General features: G+C 39.4%; 1 protein-coding gene across 6 annotated transcripts in view; it reads left to right on the top strand.

Annotated features, from left to right (window-relative positions):
- CARM1 (coactivator associated arginine methyltransferase 1) overlaps positions 1-23085 on the top strand; it is a 63396-nt gene that overhangs the window by 14925 nt on the left and 25386 nt on the right. For all 6 annotated transcript variants that reach the window (XR_003400224.1, XM_026866830.1, XM_026866829.1 and 3 more), the window contains exons 3-5: positions 6950-7056; positions 7251-7355; positions 21970-22080. Coding sequence is in view for 5 of the 6 variants with exons in the window: in XM_026866830.1 (XP_026722631.1) it covers positions 6950-7056; positions 7251-7355; positions 21970-22080 (323 nt within the window). In the remaining variant the exon portion in view is untranslated. The remainder of the gene's footprint in view (positions 1-6949; positions 7057-7250; positions 7356-21969; positions 22081-23085) is intronic.

Raw genomic sequence — 23085 nt, 5'->3', positions numbered from 1 at the left:
CAGTATTTTGAAAATTAATAGCCACTAGTTCAAGTGCTACCAGGTAGAGCTTTCATGTAAGGCTCATCTGTGGCTACCAGTTCAGAAGAGGCTCTTGCTAAGCACTGCTGGACATCTTATATACCAAGACTTTCAGCATTCTTGCTATTTAAAACTAGAAGACACAAATGAACCCCCTCCATCAACCATCTCTCAATATTTCCATTTCATCCAATTATACTGTACTGAGCCAAATCTTCCTTCATTAAAATCTAATTTGTATTCTGAAGAAGCTTGTTTACATAAAAATCATCCATTCTTTTAAGGAAGAAAAAAGAAAGGATCTAATTCCTCTTAGTTTAACAGTTCCAAAAGTATAGCTTAACTTCAAAAGTTTTGCAAAATCACAATAATTTATACAACCTTTGTGTAAATTTGACTACAGCTTAAAAAGCCATTTCTCTCTCTGTTAGCTAATACAGCTAGAATGGCTGTTCTAACGAAAGTGAAACATTTATATTTAGGTACTTTATAATGCCATTTTACAAATCATTATTATTATTTTAGTAACATTTTTAGTGGGAGATTGACACAGTGGGGGAAGTTTTCACATCTGCTAGTTCACGTGGCTTTAGAGTGTGGTTGCAGCTTGAAATTAAAGGTACTCCTTTAATATTCTTCTTGACTATAACTGACTTAGCAGTTTGGCTTCATTTTTGTTTTGTATAAACATGAATCACTTACTAATGGGTGGAATGTACTATTAGAAGAAAATCAATTTTAGTTAGCATGTTTAGTTTCAAAGTGGTTCAGTATTTTGCTTTCTGCTTACCAAAAAAAGCATATATTACTGCTAAAAATAGAAAAGGTTTTTGATTTGGGAGAAGTATGATTTAGGAAATTTAATAATGATATTTGGAACATGTGGCATCCAGTTCCTGATATGGAATGACACAAGGCCATCAGTCATATTTCCTGTAAAAATGCACAACTGATTGAGTCTACTGTGTGCTGCTGAAGTGCTTACTGACTGAATTTCTAAGCGTCTAATTCTCCTGTGCTGGCACTTGAAATGATTCGCTTACCTAGTGTGTTTGCACAAAATCATCCCCATTACACAAATCCAGACTCATAAAAAAAGTTTGAAAGAAGGCTGCAGAAATTCACTTATGAAGTAGCATTGTGGTAAGTGACCTAGTCTGCAAATTGTGATTTAATATTCAGTAAAGGTCACAACTAAATGATCTAGTGCTGACTGAAATATTAGTGAGTTTTTAAAATGAACAGAATCCCATTAGGCCAGTCTGCTGTGTTTGTGGTAATGAAAAGCTGTATAATTGGTTGGAAGTTATAAAAAGATAAATATTTTGGATAAATACTGTCAAACAGATGTAAACCCAAGGATTTCTAGGAACTTTTTCTTTTGAGTCTGTGTGGAGAATGCTGTGGAGTTTTACTAGTGTACTTGTAATAAGTGTCACTGTGAATTTCTGAAGTCTAATACTTACAACTAAATGGAAAAAAAAAAAAAAAAAAGATTTCTTCCTCATTTGGAAATAATACTCTAACCTCAGACACCTTGAATAGTAATCTGCCCTTGATAAGCATACTGTATTTTTAATGCATGTTTCACTTTTCTGCAAAGCAGGAATTTTGTTATTAGGGTATCTTGCAATTCTATTGTTCCAAGTGGAAGACTGTCCCACTTGTTAACAGGAGACAGCCTGACCTGTCTGATTATTTGATACTGTCTTGTGATATGTTATGGACTTACTTCAGTTCATTTTTTCAAACATGGTCAAAGTTAAGACTGTACACGTCTCATCAGTTAGAGGCCAAGTTTACTCCTTAATGTAGGTACTGCATTTTAATCGTAGCCTGCATCAGACAGTGCAAAGTGATGTGGGATTAGTGCTTTTCCATGGCTATTACACTGATCTCCTTAGGTAAGAAGATCTAACAGCTGGTGGTAAAATATATTCATTTAATGATTTATCGCAAGTAGCATTATTTTGGACTGCTGCTGCATGGAGTTAGTGCGGGTTTATTCCCCATTGAGTTTTCTTACCTTTATTCTGTTTATGTTTGGTTTTTTTTTCTCCTTTTCCCCCAACAATCAACCAGGTTTATTCCTTTTTTTCTTGTTGTTCCTTCTCTAACCTCTTTCTCTTTGGAGTAGTGAGAGACTCCATCTGTTTTGAGTAGATGGGTGAGGTGCACTATGTTAATAGCTTGTGTCTGTGTCTTCTGCTGTGAGGATAAGCATTTTGTGAAGAGAAATCAGTACAGCAGTTCTTCTTACGCAGAGTGCAGCCATTTAAGTGATACTTTACCAGGAATGGAGTATGAATGAGCCTGTGGGAAGTGATACAAGGTCATGGGGTGTCTGCTCTCCTTTTTTGGGGAGTAGTACAAAAGAGACATAGCAGAAGCACAGCTTTTTGAAAGGATGTTCTTGTTATCTTTGATCACAGGAATCAGTTTTAGCTGGCCTTTATTCCATTTCTACACAGTTCAGTTTTGGGGCTATTAGTGGAGTAATATCTGCAGAATATCTTTGTCAAGTTATCAAATTGGCAAATGAAACAGCAAATGTTTGATAATAAAATATCAAACAGCAAATGTTAGATGAGGTACATAGCTAGTCAAAACTTTACAGCCAAATGCCTCAGTTTTTCAGCAAGATACAGCTTTCTGTGAAGGTAAAAGTTTTCAAATTAATTTCTGTTTCCAGATTTTAATTGGGGAGAAAAGGGAGAAATGAAAAGTAAATAAAAATCCTAAAAAGCTTGGCTTTCAAATAAAATGTCTGGAAGTTACATTTTTTTAATGTTCTTTGAAATTATTTGCAGGGAATTTTTTTTTTTTTTAAATTTCCTCAACAAGATCCTTATGAAAGCACTTCAGCCCACAGGAGTGGGAGTTTTCCTTGTCTTCTCAATTACTAAGAAAAAGGAGAAACTGACATTTCTCTTATGAAAGTGAATAATTTTGTAAGATGAGTTTTGCTCAAAAGAAGCATTTATTATGAGGCACACTAGAATATGAACCTACCTTTTTTCCTGTTTCCTCATAGCTGCCTGCTTTAATGTTTTTGTTGCATGATGTGCAGTAAATGTGAGAAAGTATATCCCTTACTGGAAGGAGATTTAGCTGTTGTAAGAGCTTGCACATAGGAAGTTACAGAAGAGTGCTTAATGAATTTAAATAATTTTCCAAGCTTCTTTTTGAGTTTCAAAACAAAGACAGTTTGACTTGCTGGATTTAATTTTTTTCTGTGTTAATGGACCATAGGACATAGGCTTCAGTTCATCAGAGAGTTTAAGGAGGACTTTTAATCCAGTTAAAAATACAGGTGTGATAAAACATTTATTTCAGCAGGTAAAATGCACAGATTTAGGTGCTGTGTTGTACTTACTGCAGTGACTGCAGGTTTTTCAGATGCACCCAGCACTTGGGCAAGTTTTGCAGCCTGTTCCACTGTGCTGAAATAAATGAGTGTCTGGATTAGCCGATACAAACTAGATCAAGCTGTGTATTCATAGTGGTCTTTGTTCTGATATTTTCCATTATTTTCAGAACAACATCCGGATGAGGCTCCTTGAAAGAGAAACATCTGTGGGTTTAGGGGGAGTTTAGAGTTGGGTGGTGGTTTGAGATACTGAAAATGTTTTGACAAAAAGGCAATAAATATGTCTGTTTACCTCAGTTTTCAAGAACATGAAGTCATTCTTGTTGGAGTGATTACTGGATGTCTTACACTGCATGGGAAAGAGTAAATGCACTGTAAGAGCTACACTTTAATGCCTTGATTCATTACTTTGTCACTCTTGGAATGTGGCTATAACACTTGCAAAGTTTTGAAGGTTTTTTCAACCTGCTAGTGGAAAACTTCAGATTAATTTAAGTAATTAGGGTGGTAGGGACGCAAGGACTTGTTTTTCAGTCAGTGAAAATTCTAAGTTGTTTCTCTGAAGACAGCCAAAACCATTCAAGAAGAGTTATGGCTATCTTCCCAATTTGCAGGTTTTTTTCAGAGAATAAAGCAATAGAAAAGAGTTTTAAGGGTGAAAAAAGATAGCTGTGCATAGCATAGAAGAGCACTTCCTCAAGAAGCACTTGTGCTCTCCCTCCCTCCCAAGCACATTAATTTTGGATCTTACAGGATAGATTAACTTTTGTTTAAGTATAACCCCTCATAACCCAGAAAGTTTTGTAAGCAAGCAGGACCTTTTTCTTTATAGATAAAGAAGCAGGCAAAAAAATCTGTATGATTTGTTTGAGATAATAGAAGGAATCTCTCAGAACTGGATAGAAGACTCTTGAAGGGGTGATGTTTGGAACAGTACATTCAGATTACTAAGTAACACCCTTCAGTAAAAAAACATTATACTTGAGTTTGCCTTTAAAAAGATAATGGAAGATCTGAAGAGCCTACCTGAGATGAGAAAATCAATTCCTTACAGCATCAAAGGAAAAGATATATAGAGTGCTAGAACCTCGATGAAGAATATGAACAAAAATATTTTTTGGCTGTTCTTGAAAAATGCTTTACTGACTTTCAATTCTGTATGGCTGACTCCTGGTTGCAAAATAGAGTTCCAAAGTATATGACCAACAAGTATTCTAGCCTGTCAGTTAGCCAACCTCTTTTTGGTATAGATCCTTTTATGGTTCCCTTACTTTAAATAAAGAAGAAAATCCAGTTTTCATAAAAGCCAAGATCAGTTATGGATATATTTCTACATATGACAGATTAAGTTCCCAGATTCTTAGGAAGATCAGAACTAAATTTAATTTAAAGGACCTTCATCAGTATTCAGGTAAAGCCATATTTCATATCACAAGCAGCATGGGTTATTGGCTAATAAGAAGAGAAGTTCCTTTACAGAAAATATAGGAAGAAAACAGTGTATTTACATGAAGAAGCAAATGCAGAGAAGACAGGCTATAGCAAATTGTTGCCAGGTATTGAAAATAGACTTGTTGAATACAGAAAACAGATGAGATAAGTTCCTTTCTTCTGGGACAGTCTACAATAGAAAGAAACGTGTTGTTCCTTGTTCATACTAAAGAAAGGCAAACTTCTTTCTCTTCTCTATAATAGGGGTCTTTATCTGGGAGAATTTCTTAAAGCTTCAATGTGTCTTATTTAGAATTAATTTCTTGCGTCTGTACATGTACACCATGTTCACAATAATTCCAGTTTTCAATATTAGATGCTAAAAGTTTATTCTTTGGCATTTTGCCTTGTCACATAAATGAATGTGTATCTAAACTCTCAGACAGTATTTGAAACAGGTTGCAATTGTTACAAATAATTCCCAGGCAATTTGCATTCCCAAAGAGATTTCCCTTGAGAATCCTTTGACTGTTTGCATTCAAAAGAAAAACAAAATCCCAAATTCACATGTTCAACAGTTCTTCCTTCCTTACAACCTGATATTTAGTTTGTAGCTATTAGCTATAATTTCCCTCAAATAGTAAGTAGAAGCAATTAAAAGATTTTGGGTGAACGTTTCATTTATAATGCAGCAACTAAATATGTATTCCTGGTTTTATGCTCCGATGTTTTTTCTTGCAGTATTAGCCAGTGATGAATGTGCAAAAAGTGGAGTTGGGGTTTCAAGTTTGTGAAACCATTGAGATGTATTAGATCTAATGCTGTTCCTATTTTTATTGCTGAATCTTTACTGCCACCTAACAGAGAAGATATTAATTCTGTGTTTTTCTTGAGGTTGATGAATGAAATGAGACAATTTTCTGTTCTATACTTTGCCATAGCCTCTTGTGATCTTGCATGTACTCTTAGGAAAACTTTAAGAACATCTGAGGTCCATTATGAAAGATTGTGGAGAAACTCCATTAACTTCTTGTTCTTACTATTTTGATGTACCCTTCAACTCAATGAGTACTAGTTTTGTAATTTGTCGGCACTCCTGGAGAGTTCTGGCAACAAATATCTTTCTTGTATATAAAGAATATCTGTATCCCAAGGAAATCATACCTTTGTTTTGTTTTGTTTTGTTTTGTTTTGTTTTGTTTTGTTTTTTTTATAGAATCAAAGAATAATTCAGTTAGAAGAGAACACATGGTCATTTGCTTAAAACTCCTTTGCAAAGCAGATTCAGCCCCATGTTTCTCAGAGCTTTTGAAAACTTCCAATGATAAAAACTTCTATGGCACTTCCTACAGTGTTGTGGTTTTGAAGTCTATTCTCATTTCTGGATGTCAAAGACACCAAAGATATTGTTCTGAGCTACCAAAATGTCTCTGTAGAGGTGTGAAAATAATGTGTGAAGGGTGACTAGAAAAGAAAGGATTCAAGCATGTCACTGAATCTGTAGCATCATCTCTTACCTTCGCATAGGAAAAAAAAAAACAAATGGGAGAAGCTTAAGATGATGGGTGATTGCCTGGAAAAAAATCTTCAAAGGGCTATAACTCTGAAGCTTTTTAGCTACATTGCTTCAAAAGGAAGAGAAATGCTCCTCAGCCTGGCTTTCTAGGCCAATTACATTTGACTGGTTTATTCTAGGTTGTAAACCTCCTCACTCAAATCCATGCATTTTACAATAACCCTAGGTGGCTCTTTGTGTGGAGCCTGGATTAGCATAGGTTAACCTGAAATAGTAGGCTGAGGTTTATGTTCAGCCACAATTTTGTTAGAGTTCATGATCACAGATATTTTCGGGAGTTAGCAAACCTGAATGGTGAATCCTTGACAGCAGTGCTGCATGCATCCAGGTGCTTCTGGAAAACTTTCAATGCTGGCCAGATATTTGCAACACCCTTTGTGTGTTTAATGACATTTGAAACTGTTCAATGTGTATTTATGTACACCATAAGCCAAATGAAGCATTCCTCTCAAGTGTGACTGAATGTGTTCTTACCTTGTCATTGGATGTTTATCTTAATTTGCTATCCCTTTGGTTTTTGCTATGTTTGTGTCTTTTCTATTTTTTTCCAGAATGCAACACATTTTCAGATGCATTAAAGAGATGCTGTAGCCAAAAGAAGGAGAACTCTGTGTTCAATGAGCAAACAGATGAAGCATCTGCTGCTCAGTATTTTCAGGTAATGAAACTTTGGTGACAGTTTGTGAAATCTGAGTTACTGTTGTTTTCTTGACCTTAGTCACCAGGTCAGTTAGAAAGATAACTTAGGTTTATTCAGAGGGTGGTCAGGACCTTGGTAATTTAAGTACCAAGTAATTTAATGTAAGATTGACAGAAGGGCTTTATCTTTTTTCTGTTCTTCCTCTCTTTTAGTTTTATAGCTGTCTGTCTCAGCAACAGAATATCATGCAAGATTTTGTGAGAACAGCCACTTTTCACAGAGCTATCATACAGAATCACATAGATTTTACAAACAAGGTAAGCTCTGTTACGTGTCTTAAATGTTCCAGTATACTGTTTAGGATTTAAACTTCAACTTGACCTGTAGAGCAATACTGATCAAACTGGAGCCTTTTCCCACCTGGTACTTTGTGCATGAATATACTAATTGTCATGGTGTAAACCCAGCCAGCAGCCAAACACCACGCAGCCGCTTGCTCATCCTCACCAGCCTAGGGAAAGGGGGACAGAATTGGAGGAGTAAAGGTAAGGAGAGTCATAGGTTGAAATAAAAACAGTTTAATAATTTAAATAGAATAAAACAATAACAATAATAGAAAATACAAATAGGTAATGCTCAATGCCATTGTTCACCACCCCACTGACTGATACCTGGCCTGTTCCTGGCTAGCAGTCCCAGAGAAGCCATGATCCTGAAACCACAATCTTGGAAGCAAGACAGAGCCTCCCTTTCCCAGCCAACCCTCCTCTATGTACTGAACATGACATTGCATGATATTAAATATTCCATTGACCAGTTTGGGTCAGGTGCCATGCTCCTTCCCAATGTCTTGCACACCCACACACTGGCAGGACATGGGAAGTTGGGAAGCCCTTGGGTTCTTGGCAACAATTGAAAATATCAGTGTATTATCAACATTTTTCTCATACCAAAGCCCATACTGAATCCAAATCACTGCATTGTTCTAGCTACTAAGAAGAAAACTCAGCTCTGTCCCAGCTGAAACTAGGACAGTATCTACCCCTTATTCCATACCATTTATGTTATGCTCAGGTGCCACACTGCCCAATACATTCCAAGTAATCACCATCCCTTTTCCTGGTTTTTGATGTATAGACACAGTTCCCCTTGTATTATTATTCTATGGGCCATCACTCCGAAATTTATAGTGAGTTTATTTAGTCCATAACTTTGGGTTCCATCTGTCATGACAGCCTTTTAAGGCAGAAAGGGTGTGGTGGAGTTGGCTCAGTCAATGGAGCAGATTACCTTGGATGCAGCTGGGAAATGGCACGTAGTCTCTGCTATATTTGGAGCTCATAGCTGATGTATTCAGCATGGTCCATGCTCAAGGTATGCAGCCTGAAGATGTCAATCTCGAGGATGTTGCTGGGCACCAGTTGCTGAAATCAGTCCTGGCTCTATCGAAGTTCATTTTTTATTATTGTGATGTCATTAGTAGGATGCATATCAACCATAGCAATGGTGATATGCAATAACAGGGTTATTAGTCATCATCATACAGTTACATTCATTGGCTATTTTCTTCCCAGATCAAATCCCACTGAGGTAGACATTGGACTTCCCTGTCCTTCTGCATTACCCATCAAGTGCACCCAGGTCCTTGGGCAAAAGTAGTCCCACACAAGGGTTTACCTTCACTTGAGGCAGGAATAACCCAGACTGCCTTCCCCAGCATATTTTTAATGCCCTCTACAGGGACTTTGTCCCCATCTACAGTACATAGAAGGTTTGAGTGAGCAGGGCCAGCCTGGTTGGCAGATCCTCTTATATAAATTTAACAGGTGGCTTTTGCTAAATGCATATCCCAGTGTTTGAAATTTCCACCACTTACTGCCCTCAGTGTAGTTTTTAGTAAGCTGTTGTATCACTTAGTTTCCCAGAGGCTGATGCATGGTAGAGGATGGGATACACCCAGTCAATGACATGATCTTTGGCCCACGTGTCTATGAGATTATTTCAGAAATGAGTCCCATTATCTGACCCAAGTCTTTCTCTGCTACCATGCCACCACAAGACTTGCTTTTCAAGGCCCAGAATAGTGTTCCGGGTGGTGGCATGTGTCACAGCATATGTTTCTAACCATCCAGTGGCTGTTTCCACCATTCTGAGAATGGTGTGTTTTCTGTGCTGAGTTTGTGGGAGCATAATATAATCAAACTGCCAGGCCTCAACATATCTGTACTTTAGCCATTATCCTCCATACCACAGAGGGTTTTTAACTCACCCTTATGTTACCAGTCCAGATCCACTCAAGCCACCTTAATCTCAACATAGCAATTTGATCCACCTGTTGGTTGTCCTCATGTTCTTCACTGGCCCTGCTCTTGGGTACGTAAGTATCTACATGGTGTACTTTCACAACCAGATTCTCTACTCGAGCAGCAATATCTTGCCATAATTCAGCAGCCCAGATGGGTTTGCCTCTGCACTGCCAGTTTCTCTGTTTCCACTGCTGTAACCACCCCCACAGGGCATTTGCCACCATCCATGAGTCAGTACAGAGGTAGAGCACCGGCCACTTCTCTCACTCAGTGATATCCAAGGCCAGCTGGATGGCTTTCACCTCTGTGAACGGACCCGATTCACCTTCTTCTTCAGCAGCTTCAGAAACCCATCGTGTGGGGCTCCACACAGCTGCCTTCCACCTTCAGTGTTTCCCCACAATGTGACAGGACCCGGCGGTAAACAGGGCATATCGCTTCTCGTTATCCAGTAGTTTATTATAAGGTGGGGCCTCTTCAGCATGTGCTGCCTCTTCCTCTGGTGCCATTCCAAAATCTTTGCTTTCTGGCCAAGTTGTGATCACTTACATTATTCTTGGGTGACTGGGGCTCCCTATTTGAGCCTGCTGTGTGATAAGTGCCACCCATTTACTCCACAAGGCATCAGTTACATGGTGTGTAGAGGGGACACTCCCTTTGAACATCCAGCCCGGCATTGGCAGTCGGGCTGCCAGGAGGAGCTGTGCTTCAGTCCCCATCACCTCTGAAGCAGCTCAAACCCCTTCTTGTGCTGCTCATATCTCCTTTTCAGGTGGAGTATAGCAACTTCAGATCCTGTATATCCCCAACTACAAAACCCCAGGGTTTGACCCCAACTCTCCCCAGGTGCCCTGTGCCAGAGAGTCCACGTAGGGCCGTTCTCCCTGGCTGCAGTGTAGAGCACATTTTTAACATCTTGTCCTGACCAGACTGGTCCAAGATCTACTGCATGAACTATTTCCTGTTTAATTTGTTCAAAATTTTGACATTGCTCAGGGCCTCAATTAAAATAATTCTTCTTCCAGGTGACTTGATAGAGAGGGCTGACCATCTGATTAATTAGGAATGTGCAGTCTCCAGAAACCCACAACACCCAAGAAGGCTTGTGTTTCCTTTCTGTTAGTCGGTGGGGACAGAGCTGTTATCTTATTAATCACCTCCATTGGAATCTGACAACATCTATCTTTGCTATTTTATTCCTAAAACCTGAATCTCCTGTGTGGGTCCCTTGACTTTACTTCATCTTACAGCAAAAACAGCCTTCAGAAGGATTTGGACTATTTTCTCCTCTTCCTCAAAAATTTCTTCTGCTGTATCCCCATACAATGATGTCATTAATGTACTGCAGGCATTCCAGGGCTTCACCCTGTTCCAGTGCAGTCTGGATCACTCCATGGCAAATGGTGGGGCTGTGTTCCCACCCCTGGGGCAGTTGATTCCAGGTGTATTGGACACACCTCCAGGTGAAAACAGTGGCCTGCACTCTGCTGCCAAAGTGGTTGAGAAGAATGCATTAGCAATACAATCGTGGCATACCACTTGGTTGCCTCTGACTCCAGTTCATATTGCAGTTCTAGCATGTCCAGCACAGAGGCACTCAGCAGTGGGGTGACTTCATTCAGGCCACAATAGTCTACTGTCAATCTCCACTCTCCATTAGACTTTTGCACTGGCCCTATGGGGCTGTTAAAGGGTGAGTGAGTCTTGCCGATCATTCCTTCAGTCTCTAGTTGATGAATCAGTTTATGGATGGGAATTACGGAGTCTCAGTTGGTGCAATATTGCCATCAGTGCACTGTTGAGGTAGCAATTGGCATGCATTGTTCTTCAGTCCTCAGCAACCCCATAACAGAAGGATCCTCTGAGAGAGAGACTGGGCAATGCAGACAGCTGTTTGAATTCTTCTGTCTCCAAGTTGGCTGTACCAAAAAAAAGCCCACTGGTACCCCTTTGGGTCCTTGAAATACCATCTCCTGAGATGATACCAAGACTGAACAAAGCTTCTGGGCCAGTCACAATGGGATGCTTTTACCACTCATTCCCAGTTAGGCTCATCTCAGCCTCCAACACAGTCAGCTGTTGAGAACCCACTGTCACTCCAGAAATGCAAATGAAATGCGCTGGGCACCAGTGTCATTTGGGCCTTATACTCCTGGAAGTCCACTGTGCACAGTCCAGTAAACTTGGTTGTCCCTGTCCTTCACCTGGGTGGAGGCAGGCCCCTCTAATGTTTGTCATAGTATCTGCTATTGATGAATGGGCTAGTGTGGTATGTGTGGGTATCAGTCTCATCTTGGCTATGTACTTCTTGTGAATATGAATCAAAAGTTATGCTCCTAGGATAAGGAGCAAAGTCAACCCTCCTGGTCTGTTTGGGCAAGTGGTTACTGGAAACTGGAGCAGCAGTATTACTTCTGAAGGAACCCCTGTTTGTACTTCTTCTTTAAAACTCATGTACCTGCTCTTCTAAGTGGTAGGTAGGTTTTCCATCCCATTTTCTCATGTCTTTTCCATGGTCATGCAGGCAATACCACAGCTTTCCCCATGGTGTATACCAGTTCTCCTGAGTAGGAGAAAATTTGCTTCTAATAGCTGAGATATTAGTCTGTACAGGTGGGAGATGAAACTTACCCTCAAATTGCTAGAACTCTGGGAACAGTTTCTCTATGTGTTTCTCCAGGATGTCTGTTAGTTTTTCTACAGCTGAGATGCAGGCCCATAGGAAGGAAGAGAGATTCTCTTCACATTGCTGGAGTTGGGTAGCCACTTCATTCACAGTTGGTGCCTCATTGTCTCCTCCTAAATCTAGTACTGCCAGTGATGATGGCATGCCCTGTACAATGTTCTGCCACATGACTCATCCATAGTGGACATTATCTGGATCTTCAGATAACTGCGTGTCGGTTGGGTTTTAATAAATCACCTCCTGCACAGCTAGTTCCCTCAGGCACTAGATACCTCTCTTTATATTGTCCCACTTGCCTAGATTACATGCAGTCTCTTTGTTGTAGGGATACCTTCACGCTTGACAAGAGCTGCCTCCAGAGGCTGTAGGTGTTTTCTGCTTTTCCGGTTGCTTTATCAACCCCCCCTTCCCTATCAAAGGACCCCAGTTTCCTGGCTTCCTTACCCTCTAAATCCAAGCTACTGGCCCTGTTATCCCAGCATCTAAACAGCCAAGTGATGTGCTCTGTGTGATACTCGCTTAACCCTGAACAAAACCCGAACCACATCATGCTGGCTCCTAGCAATAAGTCGCTCGTGTCAGTGTCAACATTCCAAGATATTCAAAATTCTCGAAATTCTTAAACGCTGTTTTAAGTAGCTTGGAAGAGAAGGGGGAGGTGAAGGAAGGTGTTTCCCATGTGGATTCGCTCTCGGAGGAGAAAATGTTAAGGGTGTAATTGTTAATACTTTCCGCTAGATGGCTCCCCAAGTACAACGATGACGACCGTGCTGAGTACAGGTACCAGACTAGTCTCAGAACCGTTATCTTTATCGTACCATAAACCAGTGTTACATAGTACAGCAAAGCGAAAATTTTAATTCACCTCCCATGGGTGACGAGCAGCAGCATAGGGACCATATATGGCAAAAGAGGTGATGCATAGCACAGCTCTAAGAATGTATTGGAGCCAATAAACTGACATTATGACCTGTAACTATTAAACCAATATAATGAATGCTTATAACAAATTTGTTATAACAGGCCCTGGACAGATCTGTCATTATGCCTTTGGGCATCAAAAACGATTGCTGTGCTTTAAAAGCAGCTGGTAAGTAAACACCATGCAGCTGCTGGCTCACCCTCCTGTGCCTGGGGTATAGGGGACAGAATTGGAGGGGTAGAGAGAGTCGTAGGTTGAGATAAAATATGTTTAATAATTGAAATAAAATAAAACAATAATAGTAATATAAAGCTCAAACAGGTAATGCACAATGCGATTGCTTACCACCTGCCAACCAATACCCAGCTCATTCCTGGCTAGAAGTCCTGGAGGAGCCAAGATCCTGAAACTAGAATCCCAGAAGCAAGAGAGAGAGAGAGAGAGAGCGAGCACCCCCTTCCTGGCCAACCCTCCTCTATATATTGACCATGACGTTATATAATATGGAATATTCCATTGGCCAATTTGGGTCCGTTGCTCTGGCCATGCTCCCTCACAGCTACTTGCACACTGGCAGGACATGGGAAGTTGGGAAGTCCTTGGGTTCTTAGCAACAGCTGAAAACATCAGTGTATTATCAACATTTTTCTTATACCAAAGCCCATACTGAATCCAAATTACTGCATTGTTCTAGTTACTAAGAGGAAAACGCAGCTCTATCTCAGCTGAAACCAGGAGACTAACTCCTGTGTGCATTACATTATTAATGTTATTGTCAAACACATGGGTGAAAATGAATGGTGGTGATGGTACATCCTCAGGATGAATGATGCCAACTGTGGTTCCAAATATGAACTATCATACAAATTCATCTGCTGTCTTCTGTGAACAATCTGGGAACCCACATATATATGCTTTTTGACATTTTGTCCTGCTATCATACCCCTTTGGCATTTTGGAGCTCATATACAGTATTAATTTCCCTATCTTAACTGTTGACTGTGTAATTTGCTATTGTGCCATTTAGTCACTTGCAAATACCTGCAAAGTTATTTTGCACCCCACAGTCATTACAAACTGAGCAAGCAGATAAGTGGCTGCTGTGACTCTATTTGTGCAAGGGAAAGATTTGGAAACAATGCAGGAACTTACAACTTGATGTAAAACTCATCTCTAAAATATGTTTATAGATCTTGAGGACTACTGTAATGAATAAAACAATGATTATTCCTTCTTTGTCTAGTTCTCTGCCTCTCATATTGTCCAATCCAGTTACTTTAGCAAAAGACAAAAGAAAGCTTACACTGTGGAGATGTAGGATAAAGTGCCTCCCAGCCACAGATAAAATAATTTTCTAATTTCATTTGGTTAGGCTCCTTGAAATGCAAAGCTTAGGACTAGTGTATTTTACAATAGTTTTTTTACCTTCTTTTTCTATTGCAATTAGTCAAACTAACTAGAGACTTTCTGAACCTCTCCAGAACTAGTCCCTGAGCACAATCTTCTCTGATTCCACTCTTAATACAGAAAAAAATTCTGTAATACAATCACATTATGCAGAAAAGTATCTCCTTTAGTAAGATTTTTAATTTATCATCTTTGTAATTCTGTCACTTTGCTTATATGTTGTGAGGCAAAGGAGTATAAAGGAGTATTGAAGTCCTAATTTTCTTTGCATCGTTCCTCCATTATCTCAGTTGTTGTTGTCTCTTTTATGTAGTCAGTGTTCTCAGTCCTGTTCATCTTTTCCTGTATGAAGAAATTGCACATGCCCCATTATCATTCTTGCCCTCTTTCTCAGCTACCATTAATTCTGCAGCACCTGTTCTGAGAAGGATTAACAGGAGTTATGCATGGTAGTGTAGACAATGCCATACAATTGATTTATATTGCAGAATTCCAACTTCCTAGTTATTCTTTACTGTACTTCTCAAATCTTTATTTCCCATGACTGCATCTGTCCATGGAGCACTGATCTTCACCAAACAATTCATAATGGTGCCTAGGCTTTTTGTTGTGGTTGATGGTGATGATTCATTTAGAACTTGGCTGGTATATGAACAGTTAATATTCTCCACAAATTTATATTAACCAGCACTGTGTTTAGTTTATCTGTGCCTTGTCCAGTGGACCATCTTCATTAGCATTCTCTGCTCTTTAATCACTGGACATTGCGTCATCTGCATAGCTTGCTGTGCTGTGACACTGCTCACCTCTCAATAAAATAAGGGGTTTTTACTTTATCATTTTTTTTGTCTTACCTCCTTTTCCCTTCCTTTTGCTCATCTTTCTGTGTGCACTTTCTTTAAAAAGGAGCTTCTGACTTACTTAAACTCACACCAGGACAAATGGCTTTACTATGTCACATAATAGAGTCTTTAATAACACAAGTAAATACCAAACAAAACACTTCCCTTTAAATGCATAGAATATCTATGGCCAAAAGGAGGAGAGCTGTGTTAAATTTATCTGAATGTCTTTAAGATTAGTATGTTTTAACTATTCATTAAATTCAGCAATAAATTCAAGTGCAGCTGATAATTTTTCTTTGCCATGCAACTTAGGTAAAGAAGTGCTTCTTTAAAAACTACACTTAACTATTTACTTTCACAGAAATGAATCAAACCTTTATAGAAGAGAAATAAATAGATTCAGTTCCTGTCAGGCTTGAGACAGTCCTCCCCTCTTGTTTAATTCAATAAGATTAGTAAACTAGGAGGGCTACCCTGCTTTGCTGTAGGCATCAGAATCAAACCCCGAAATGTGGTATTGGATGATACCAATTGGGTAAGTGGAGCTACTGCATCATCAAGGGAATAAATTTTGTACTGTAATTTGTAACTTCAATATACAGTGAAAGAAACAACAGAGAGAGGATTCTATTTGCCATTTGCTTCTTGCCAAATAAGACACTCCCGTGTTATAATGCAAAAGGCAAATTTATCTCTGTAGGTAACATATCCATTCAGTTTTTGTACCTGCAGCAAGGAATTCATGTTTTGCATACTCTGCCTCTGTAGGAAATCTTGCTGCTGTGTAGTACAGCTTGCTTGCTTTTGCTCTTGGTTTATTTTCCCAACTGTTCGAGGTGCCTTGGCTTCTCTTCAGCATACCTAATAGCAAGACTATTACAGGATGGGTGTTGTTGGCCACCCACCTAGAAAATGATCTCTCTTTTTCATGATTCTGTTGAGAAATGGCAATTTTCAGGATAAATGTAGCTGAAAAAATTGAACTGCCTACATTGTGGCAAAATGCCTTCCCATGAGAACCTGAGAAACCCCTTGTGCTGAGACTTGATCTGTTGGAAATATGGCAACTATATTCATCCTACATCCAGAAACTATAAAACAGGCAGAAACATTTAATGATCTCAGGGAGGAGATAAAAAAAAAAAGGCAAAAAGGACATAACTCTTTTAATACCTTCATTATTAGAACAACTTTTATACAGTTGCTGTTCGTCTTACTGTTTTCCACCTACTTGGCATCCCTCAATATATTTCTTTACTGATGCCGCCTCCTTCCCTAAATTCTGTAGTGACCTATTATACAAACAATTTTGCCTACAGTGAAGGGATGCCTGGTGATAAAGTAGATATTTTTTTCTTATTCTAGGCTCTTGTTTGCTTTTGAAAAAATATCTGTATAAGAAAGTGCAACAGGTTATCCAAGTTGTGCTGGACAAAATTAATTCTGGACCCTTTGAGAGCATTCTTGGTAATAAATTCAAACATTGTCTCTCAGAGGTAAGCTACTTTAAGACAAACTGGGAGTAGTGCTTAGATTGACTATGTCTATTGAAGCTTTAAAGAATAAAAACTCATTCAGAATCTAATGAATCTGAGGCTGGATTCTTCACATTAATATGGTAATTCTTAGCAGCATACACTCCGTTGTATTTATCCTTAGAAGGAGTCGCCTTAGAGCTTTCACTATTTTTTTTAGTAAAACTTTGTCTTAGATTATGAATTCTAATAGAGCCAAAAGGAAGAGTTTAAAGTGTTTTAATTGATTATACTAAAAAAATACTCAGAACTAAATTTTACAGTAGCCGTGTATAACAATATTTCAAACTGAGTAAAGGCTGACACATTTCTACTTTTTTTGAAAATAATCTTAGATTATGAGCCTTCTGAATTTTTTCATTTGTGGACTATTTATGAATAACTGATTTGAAAGCAAAGCAACCAAAGTGAGGATATCTCCAATCATCCTGAATGAAGGATCACACAGATTAGCCATTCTCATTGTACAATCAAAGATACATGCTGGGAAAAGACACAGAAATTTCTGTATATTATCTGGCTGACATGTAGTAATTTTGAATTATAAATGTCACTGTATACATATGACATTTTTGCTTTTATTTTTATGTGTTCACCCCTTTTCTTTGTCTGATGTCTGGCCCCCACCTTTCTCAATCAAAAGTGCATTTCAGCACTAATTCTGCAACTACTCAAGCATACAAGGGTATTTGCACACAGAAGTAATTCACATTAAATTCAAATTAGGAAAGGTATTAATCTGTGTATGTGAAAGCAGGAGCGATACTGAACTGTGGTCAGGAGGGTAGGTTATAAATTATTTCTGACTCTGATTTCTCATAATTTCTGAAGTAGTTGTATTCACATTTCAAAATAAATACTGAAGCACATACAGCCTACCATCTTTCCTCTCAATATGCATGACATCATCATCATTACTCAGCCTATTGATAATGACTATCAGGAGTTTATCAAGACACTACAAAAGTCCCCTGGATTGGTTGTGCCCCAGTAGGAACAGGAGTGGTTGAATTTCCCAATAAGTCATAGGGCTTATGATCATGAGGCTTCCTTCAGAAGGCATTGTTTCTCTCCTCTTTTTGATCAAATGGTCTATAACAGATGGCTACCTCAGTAGTATCTGTATCCCTACCTTTTGTCTTCTTATCTCTACCCATAAGATCTCAGCTAGCTCATTGTCTAGTCCCAAAGCTCCATGCACTTGAGTCATTATTTGCAAGGAGTACAACCCCTCCTCCTGACCTTCCCAGCCTATCCTTTCTGACAGCCTGTAGCCATCCGTTGCAGCATTAGATGTGCAAGCTATCCCATGATATCTCTGTAATCCCTATGAGATGAAAGCTGTGCATTTGTACATGAACTTCAGATTCCTGATGTTTGTTTCCCATGCCACATGTGCTTGTATACATGCATTTCAGGTGGCTCCCCTGTCATGCTGCTTTTACAAAGGGTGCGTGGGGAGCCTTGATGGCGCTTTCTCCTGACACTTCCCCTCATACCTTCACTTCTCTCCAGGCTATGATGACCTCCAACAATATGTACCTAGTTTTTCAGCCCTCATTGTTAGGCTGGCAAAGATACCCTGATTTTTTAGATTGTCATGTCTCTCCTCATCAGTCTTCATTCCTCAGGAAGGTACTGTCCTCATATAAGCTGAATTTCTGTCTGTAATACCAGCTGCACAGCCATGTGTTGATGCTCAGAGCTTTTGCATCTAAAAAGTATGTGTGAAGATCCTACCTCCTGTTCAACCACCCCAGTGGTTCACAGTCTGCTCCTCTCCAGCCATTGCTTCATACCAGGTGGTCCTCACCAGCCAGAGCCCACCTTCTCCACAGATCACCATGGATCACAGCCTCTGGGAGAGTCATCAGCCATTCCATGCAGCCCACCACCCACCTTACAAATTCTGTCCTGGATCAAGGTCTCTGGTGTGTCAAGGGCTGTTGATCTAGCAAGTCTTACAGGGTATGCCTATGCCTTGTTGTGCAGCCTCCAGCAGTTCCCACACTGTGTCACACATGATTTCTGGGCCCCTTTTCCTCTTGCTTCACTAATTACTGGGCAAATGCTACATCTGTGTCAGCTGCTTCAGTGTGCTGTGCTCATTTGTGTCTTCATTAGTCTTGATACGGGTCAGAAGTGAGCTTCTGAAGTGAATTTCTATCATGGCCACCCAAGGTGCTTCAGATCACATTATGAAGGGGTCTCAGAGTAAGCAAGCTGGATTAATTCTAGATGAAACTGAACTGGGCTGAGCTAGAAGAAAATCAGACTAGAGTTAGTCTTTGTAAATAATCCAGAAAAAAAAAAAAAAGTTCCAATACAGCTGTACCACTTGCTGATGGTGGCATAGGCACAGGGTAAGAAATTACATGAAAATTAGGTCTGGTATAAAAAGCCATACTTCTCCATGGTATTTTTTGTTGTTGTTGAATTTGAGCAATTTACTGTCCTTCTTACTTTCCACATATGCAGAAAGTTACTGTATTTATGGTTCCCACGTGGTATTGAGAAATAGCCTATCAAACCTTCTGTCATACCTAGGGTTCAATGTAATTGGCCTTGACTTGTCATTGTCTCCCTCCCTGTGTACGTAACTGTCACTTGCTGTACTGAAGTGGTTCTGGATATAGGAGCATATTCTAACACCTGCCAAAGCATAGAAACAAAACTGGACCTGTAACAGTCTGGCACCTGTGACATAAAAAATGAGTTTAATAAAATCTTTCACTAGGAAATAAAATTATTAAAGGCAAGGTTCTGGCCTCTATACCAAACTTGAAACTATGTGCAGTATCACATGTTAATTTATTTTGCAGTGGACTACTTCTGTAACACAGATTCATATTATATACAACAGATCCAGGCCATGTGTGTTAGACTGCATTCTTCAACACCTAACCTAGATATCCTGTGGAGTAACTTCCAGGGAATGGAATGTGCCCTTTATTCTAAGAGATTATTCTTCTGTCAAAACTATTCTGTTTGAATACAAGAAGAAAAAAATTCTCTTTCTGTTTTTAAAGGCTGGTAAGCCATGTGCATCATATGGGAAGTTGGGGCAAAGAAGCAATAAGGAACAGGGGTAGCTGGTGGTATACTAAGCTGCAGTATTACTCTGAATCTGTATTATATTTCAGCTTCTCCACTCTTGACTCTTGAGATTGGATCAGGGCTGTAACTCAGTTTCATGGTTGAAGTGCTTTGAAATCTTAGGAGGTTCCACTTTCAGAAGCCTTGAATCACCTAATAGGCATGTGAATTTCATATCTTGGCTCAAAATTTAATGAGAATTTCAGCCACAGGGGCAGGAAAACTGTTGCTGCTTGGTTTCAGTCAAGCACAAACCCATAGGAGGAAGATGGATGATGAGCTGTTATGTGAGATTTTTCTCAAAGCTGGTATTAAAATTTTGGAGAAGCAAGGTACTGGTGTTAACCTAATTGTGTTGGACTTTGCATCAAAGATCAAATCAGTCACATCTTAACCATTTCTCCAGCAATTAGCTTCTCTTTCCATGTAGTTATGCCTCTGCAGCAGTGTTGAGGGACCTGTTGTCATGGTTTGAACATGGCCAGCAGCCAAACACCATGCAGGTGGTCGCTCACCCTTCCCCTGCCTGGAAAATGCGTGGGAGAACTGTAGGGGCAAATGGAAACTCCTAGGTTGAGATAAAATAAACAGTTTAGTGATTGTGATAAAACAAAACAATAACAATAATAGAAAGTACAAATGGATAATGGACAAAGCGATTACTCACCACCTGCCGAACAATACCCAGCCTGCTCCCAGCCAGTGATCCCAAAAGAACAAAGATCTCACCATCGCAAAACCCAGAAGCTCAAGAACTTGCCTCATTTATATACTGAGCATAATGTCACATGATAGGGAATACTAAAAGGGCCAGTCTGGGTCCAACATGCCAGCTGTGTCCCCTCCCAGCTCAAGAAAAGTTAACTCTATCCCTGCTCAAATCTGGGTCCAGCGCTCCAGCTGTTGTTGGAGAACGGCTTGCAGAGAACAAGGCCATAGCTCCCTGCAGGAGCTGATTGCAGCCACCTGAGGTAAACAGAGGAAAAAACCCAGGGTACAGTTATGCTAACAAGGAAGGAGATTCAGGGCTCCGTGATGCTAACAAGGACTGTTATGATACCAAAGAGAGAAGTTGTGGCATATTATGGCCTTGGTAAAGAAACAGGTTCAAGGGAAGAAAAGTGTTTAGGCATACCTGAAATACCACAAGGGGCTGGGATATTATAATGTGACCTTTTAGATGTACCCAATGGCTGAGATATTATAATGTAGCCTTTTACATGTATCCAATAGATTTGTGAGTAGTATGCATGATTATTGTAGAGTGCTTATATAAGGTGTAATTTCTTTCAATAAAGTTGAAGCTTGCTCTATCATTCACATTGAATCGGCTGCTTGCTTCCTCCGCCCGCTGCAAGCTGTGCCCCCTCACTTCTCAGGAAAAATGAACTCTATTCCAGCCAAAACCAGGCTACCTGTAAAAGAATGAAGCTAGGAACAAGATACTTGTGTGGACTGTTGTGGCAGTAGCTGGCTTTGCATTTACAATATACATTGAAACAAAAATTTTCACCCCTCACATTTCAGTCAACATTTTGGCTTGCAACAAGTGAGCCACCTGACTGATGGAAAAAACAAGGCTTTGGGATTTATGTTTAACTGAGGGCCTTTGAGAGACACCACATCAAGCAGTGCAATTGAAGGTCTATTAGTAACGTCAGCAAGCAGAACCAATATTTCAGTGTTATGTAGTTTGATTTTGTCCAAGATACTTCCACATCACATAGTGATTTTTCCTGCAGGAAGACATGATTCTGTAGTACTTCAAAGAATTATTATTATCACGTCTTCCTTCCCTACCCACTGTATTCAGACAACACTTGGTTTTTGAATTTTTTTCCTGAAGAAACTAAAGAAGATCTATTTCCTCCAAACCATAACTATGTATTTATACATGAAAACAATCCACAGTCTTTTAAAAACATGTGTTTGCTGCTAAAATAAAAATTAAGGTCATTAAAACTATTCATTAACAAGTCTTTTTACTTTTTCAAGTGAAATTAGTAATATTTTTGCATAATGCCAGGCTTACTAAATGCAGGATACTGCAATGAAAATTTAGTTACTTAAAAAGAGGTATCAGAAGTGACTTTTTAATTATTTTGTTTCTCTTAATCTGCCTTTTCTTTTCAAGGTGGTCCTAGATGTTGGCTGTGGATCAGGAATCCTTTCATTTTTTGCAGTGCAGGTTGGAGCTAGAAAAGTCTATGTGGTTGAAGCCAGTTCAATGGCAAAATATGTGGAGGTAAGTGTTTTTCACACAAGCCAAGTCTTAGAGTGGTGTAGAGTGAAACTGTTAAAAGATTAAAACTGTTGGGAGATAACAGACATGTGAGCAATCCTATACATGTGCATGCCTCGGCAAGGACATAGAACAAAGAACTCAGCAACCAACACCAGGAGATGGGTTGGGTGGAGAAAGACATTTGAGTGTGGCGCTTATTATCCAATCGTGAGAAGGCTTGAAGCGCGTGGACAAAGCTAACTGTCCAGTCATAAGGACTGTACCACGTACTGTTCGCGTGCACTGGAGAAACCTATAAAAGGGCTTTCTTACTTTCAATAAAGGGGCATTGCTTGATCATACTGGTCGTGTGCGTGTCCATATCGCCCGCATAAAACCTGCCTTGAAAAGGCTTATGCTGTTAAATTTATGTTAAACTGTGCCTCGAAAAGGCTTATGCTGAAGGCTTCAGTGTGATTTTTCTAAAAAGTCAGGTCTATAAAGGGCCGCACTTTCTGAAAGGTAATTTTTGAAGGTGTTCTAAATGTTCTAATGTATCATATAAATAAACCACATGATTGTGGTTCACAGCTGCAGTCATAACTGTGAACGGTTATAACTGTGATTTAACTTCTTACTTGTAAAAGAGGAAAAAAAATTAAACCCAATGCTGTTTTCAGGGGTTCGGTGCAGGAACATTGGGCTGTTTTTTCCTAAGACTCTTGGACAACTGTGTGATCAGACAGCTGAGTTAGTTTCCTGCTAAGTGTGATTGGTTAGGTCTTTCAACCTTATGAAACTGTGTTCCTAGGGTTTACAAAGAACATGTCCAAAAATACCCTTAATTTTAAAATATATTTTTCAGGCTAATCCTAAACAGCAGCAACAGCAAAAATCTGCATGTCTCTTCTCAGTCTCTGCTTGTTTAGATGAGCATTAGAATGTGTGAGGAGAAGTGTGAGCATTAGCATTACAAATTTTGTCAACACTGATCACCTCTAGCTGAGTTTTTAAAAGAGTTTTAAC

This window comes from Athene cunicularia (assembly GCF_003259725.1).
Source record: "Athene cunicularia isolate RWA chromosome Z unlocalized genomic scaffold, athCun1 chrZ_part4, whole genome shotgun sequence".
NCBI lineage: Eukaryota > Metazoa > Chordata > Aves > Strigiformes > Strigidae > Athene > Athene cunicularia.
This window is presented reverse-complemented; position numbering and strand designations above follow the sequence as displayed.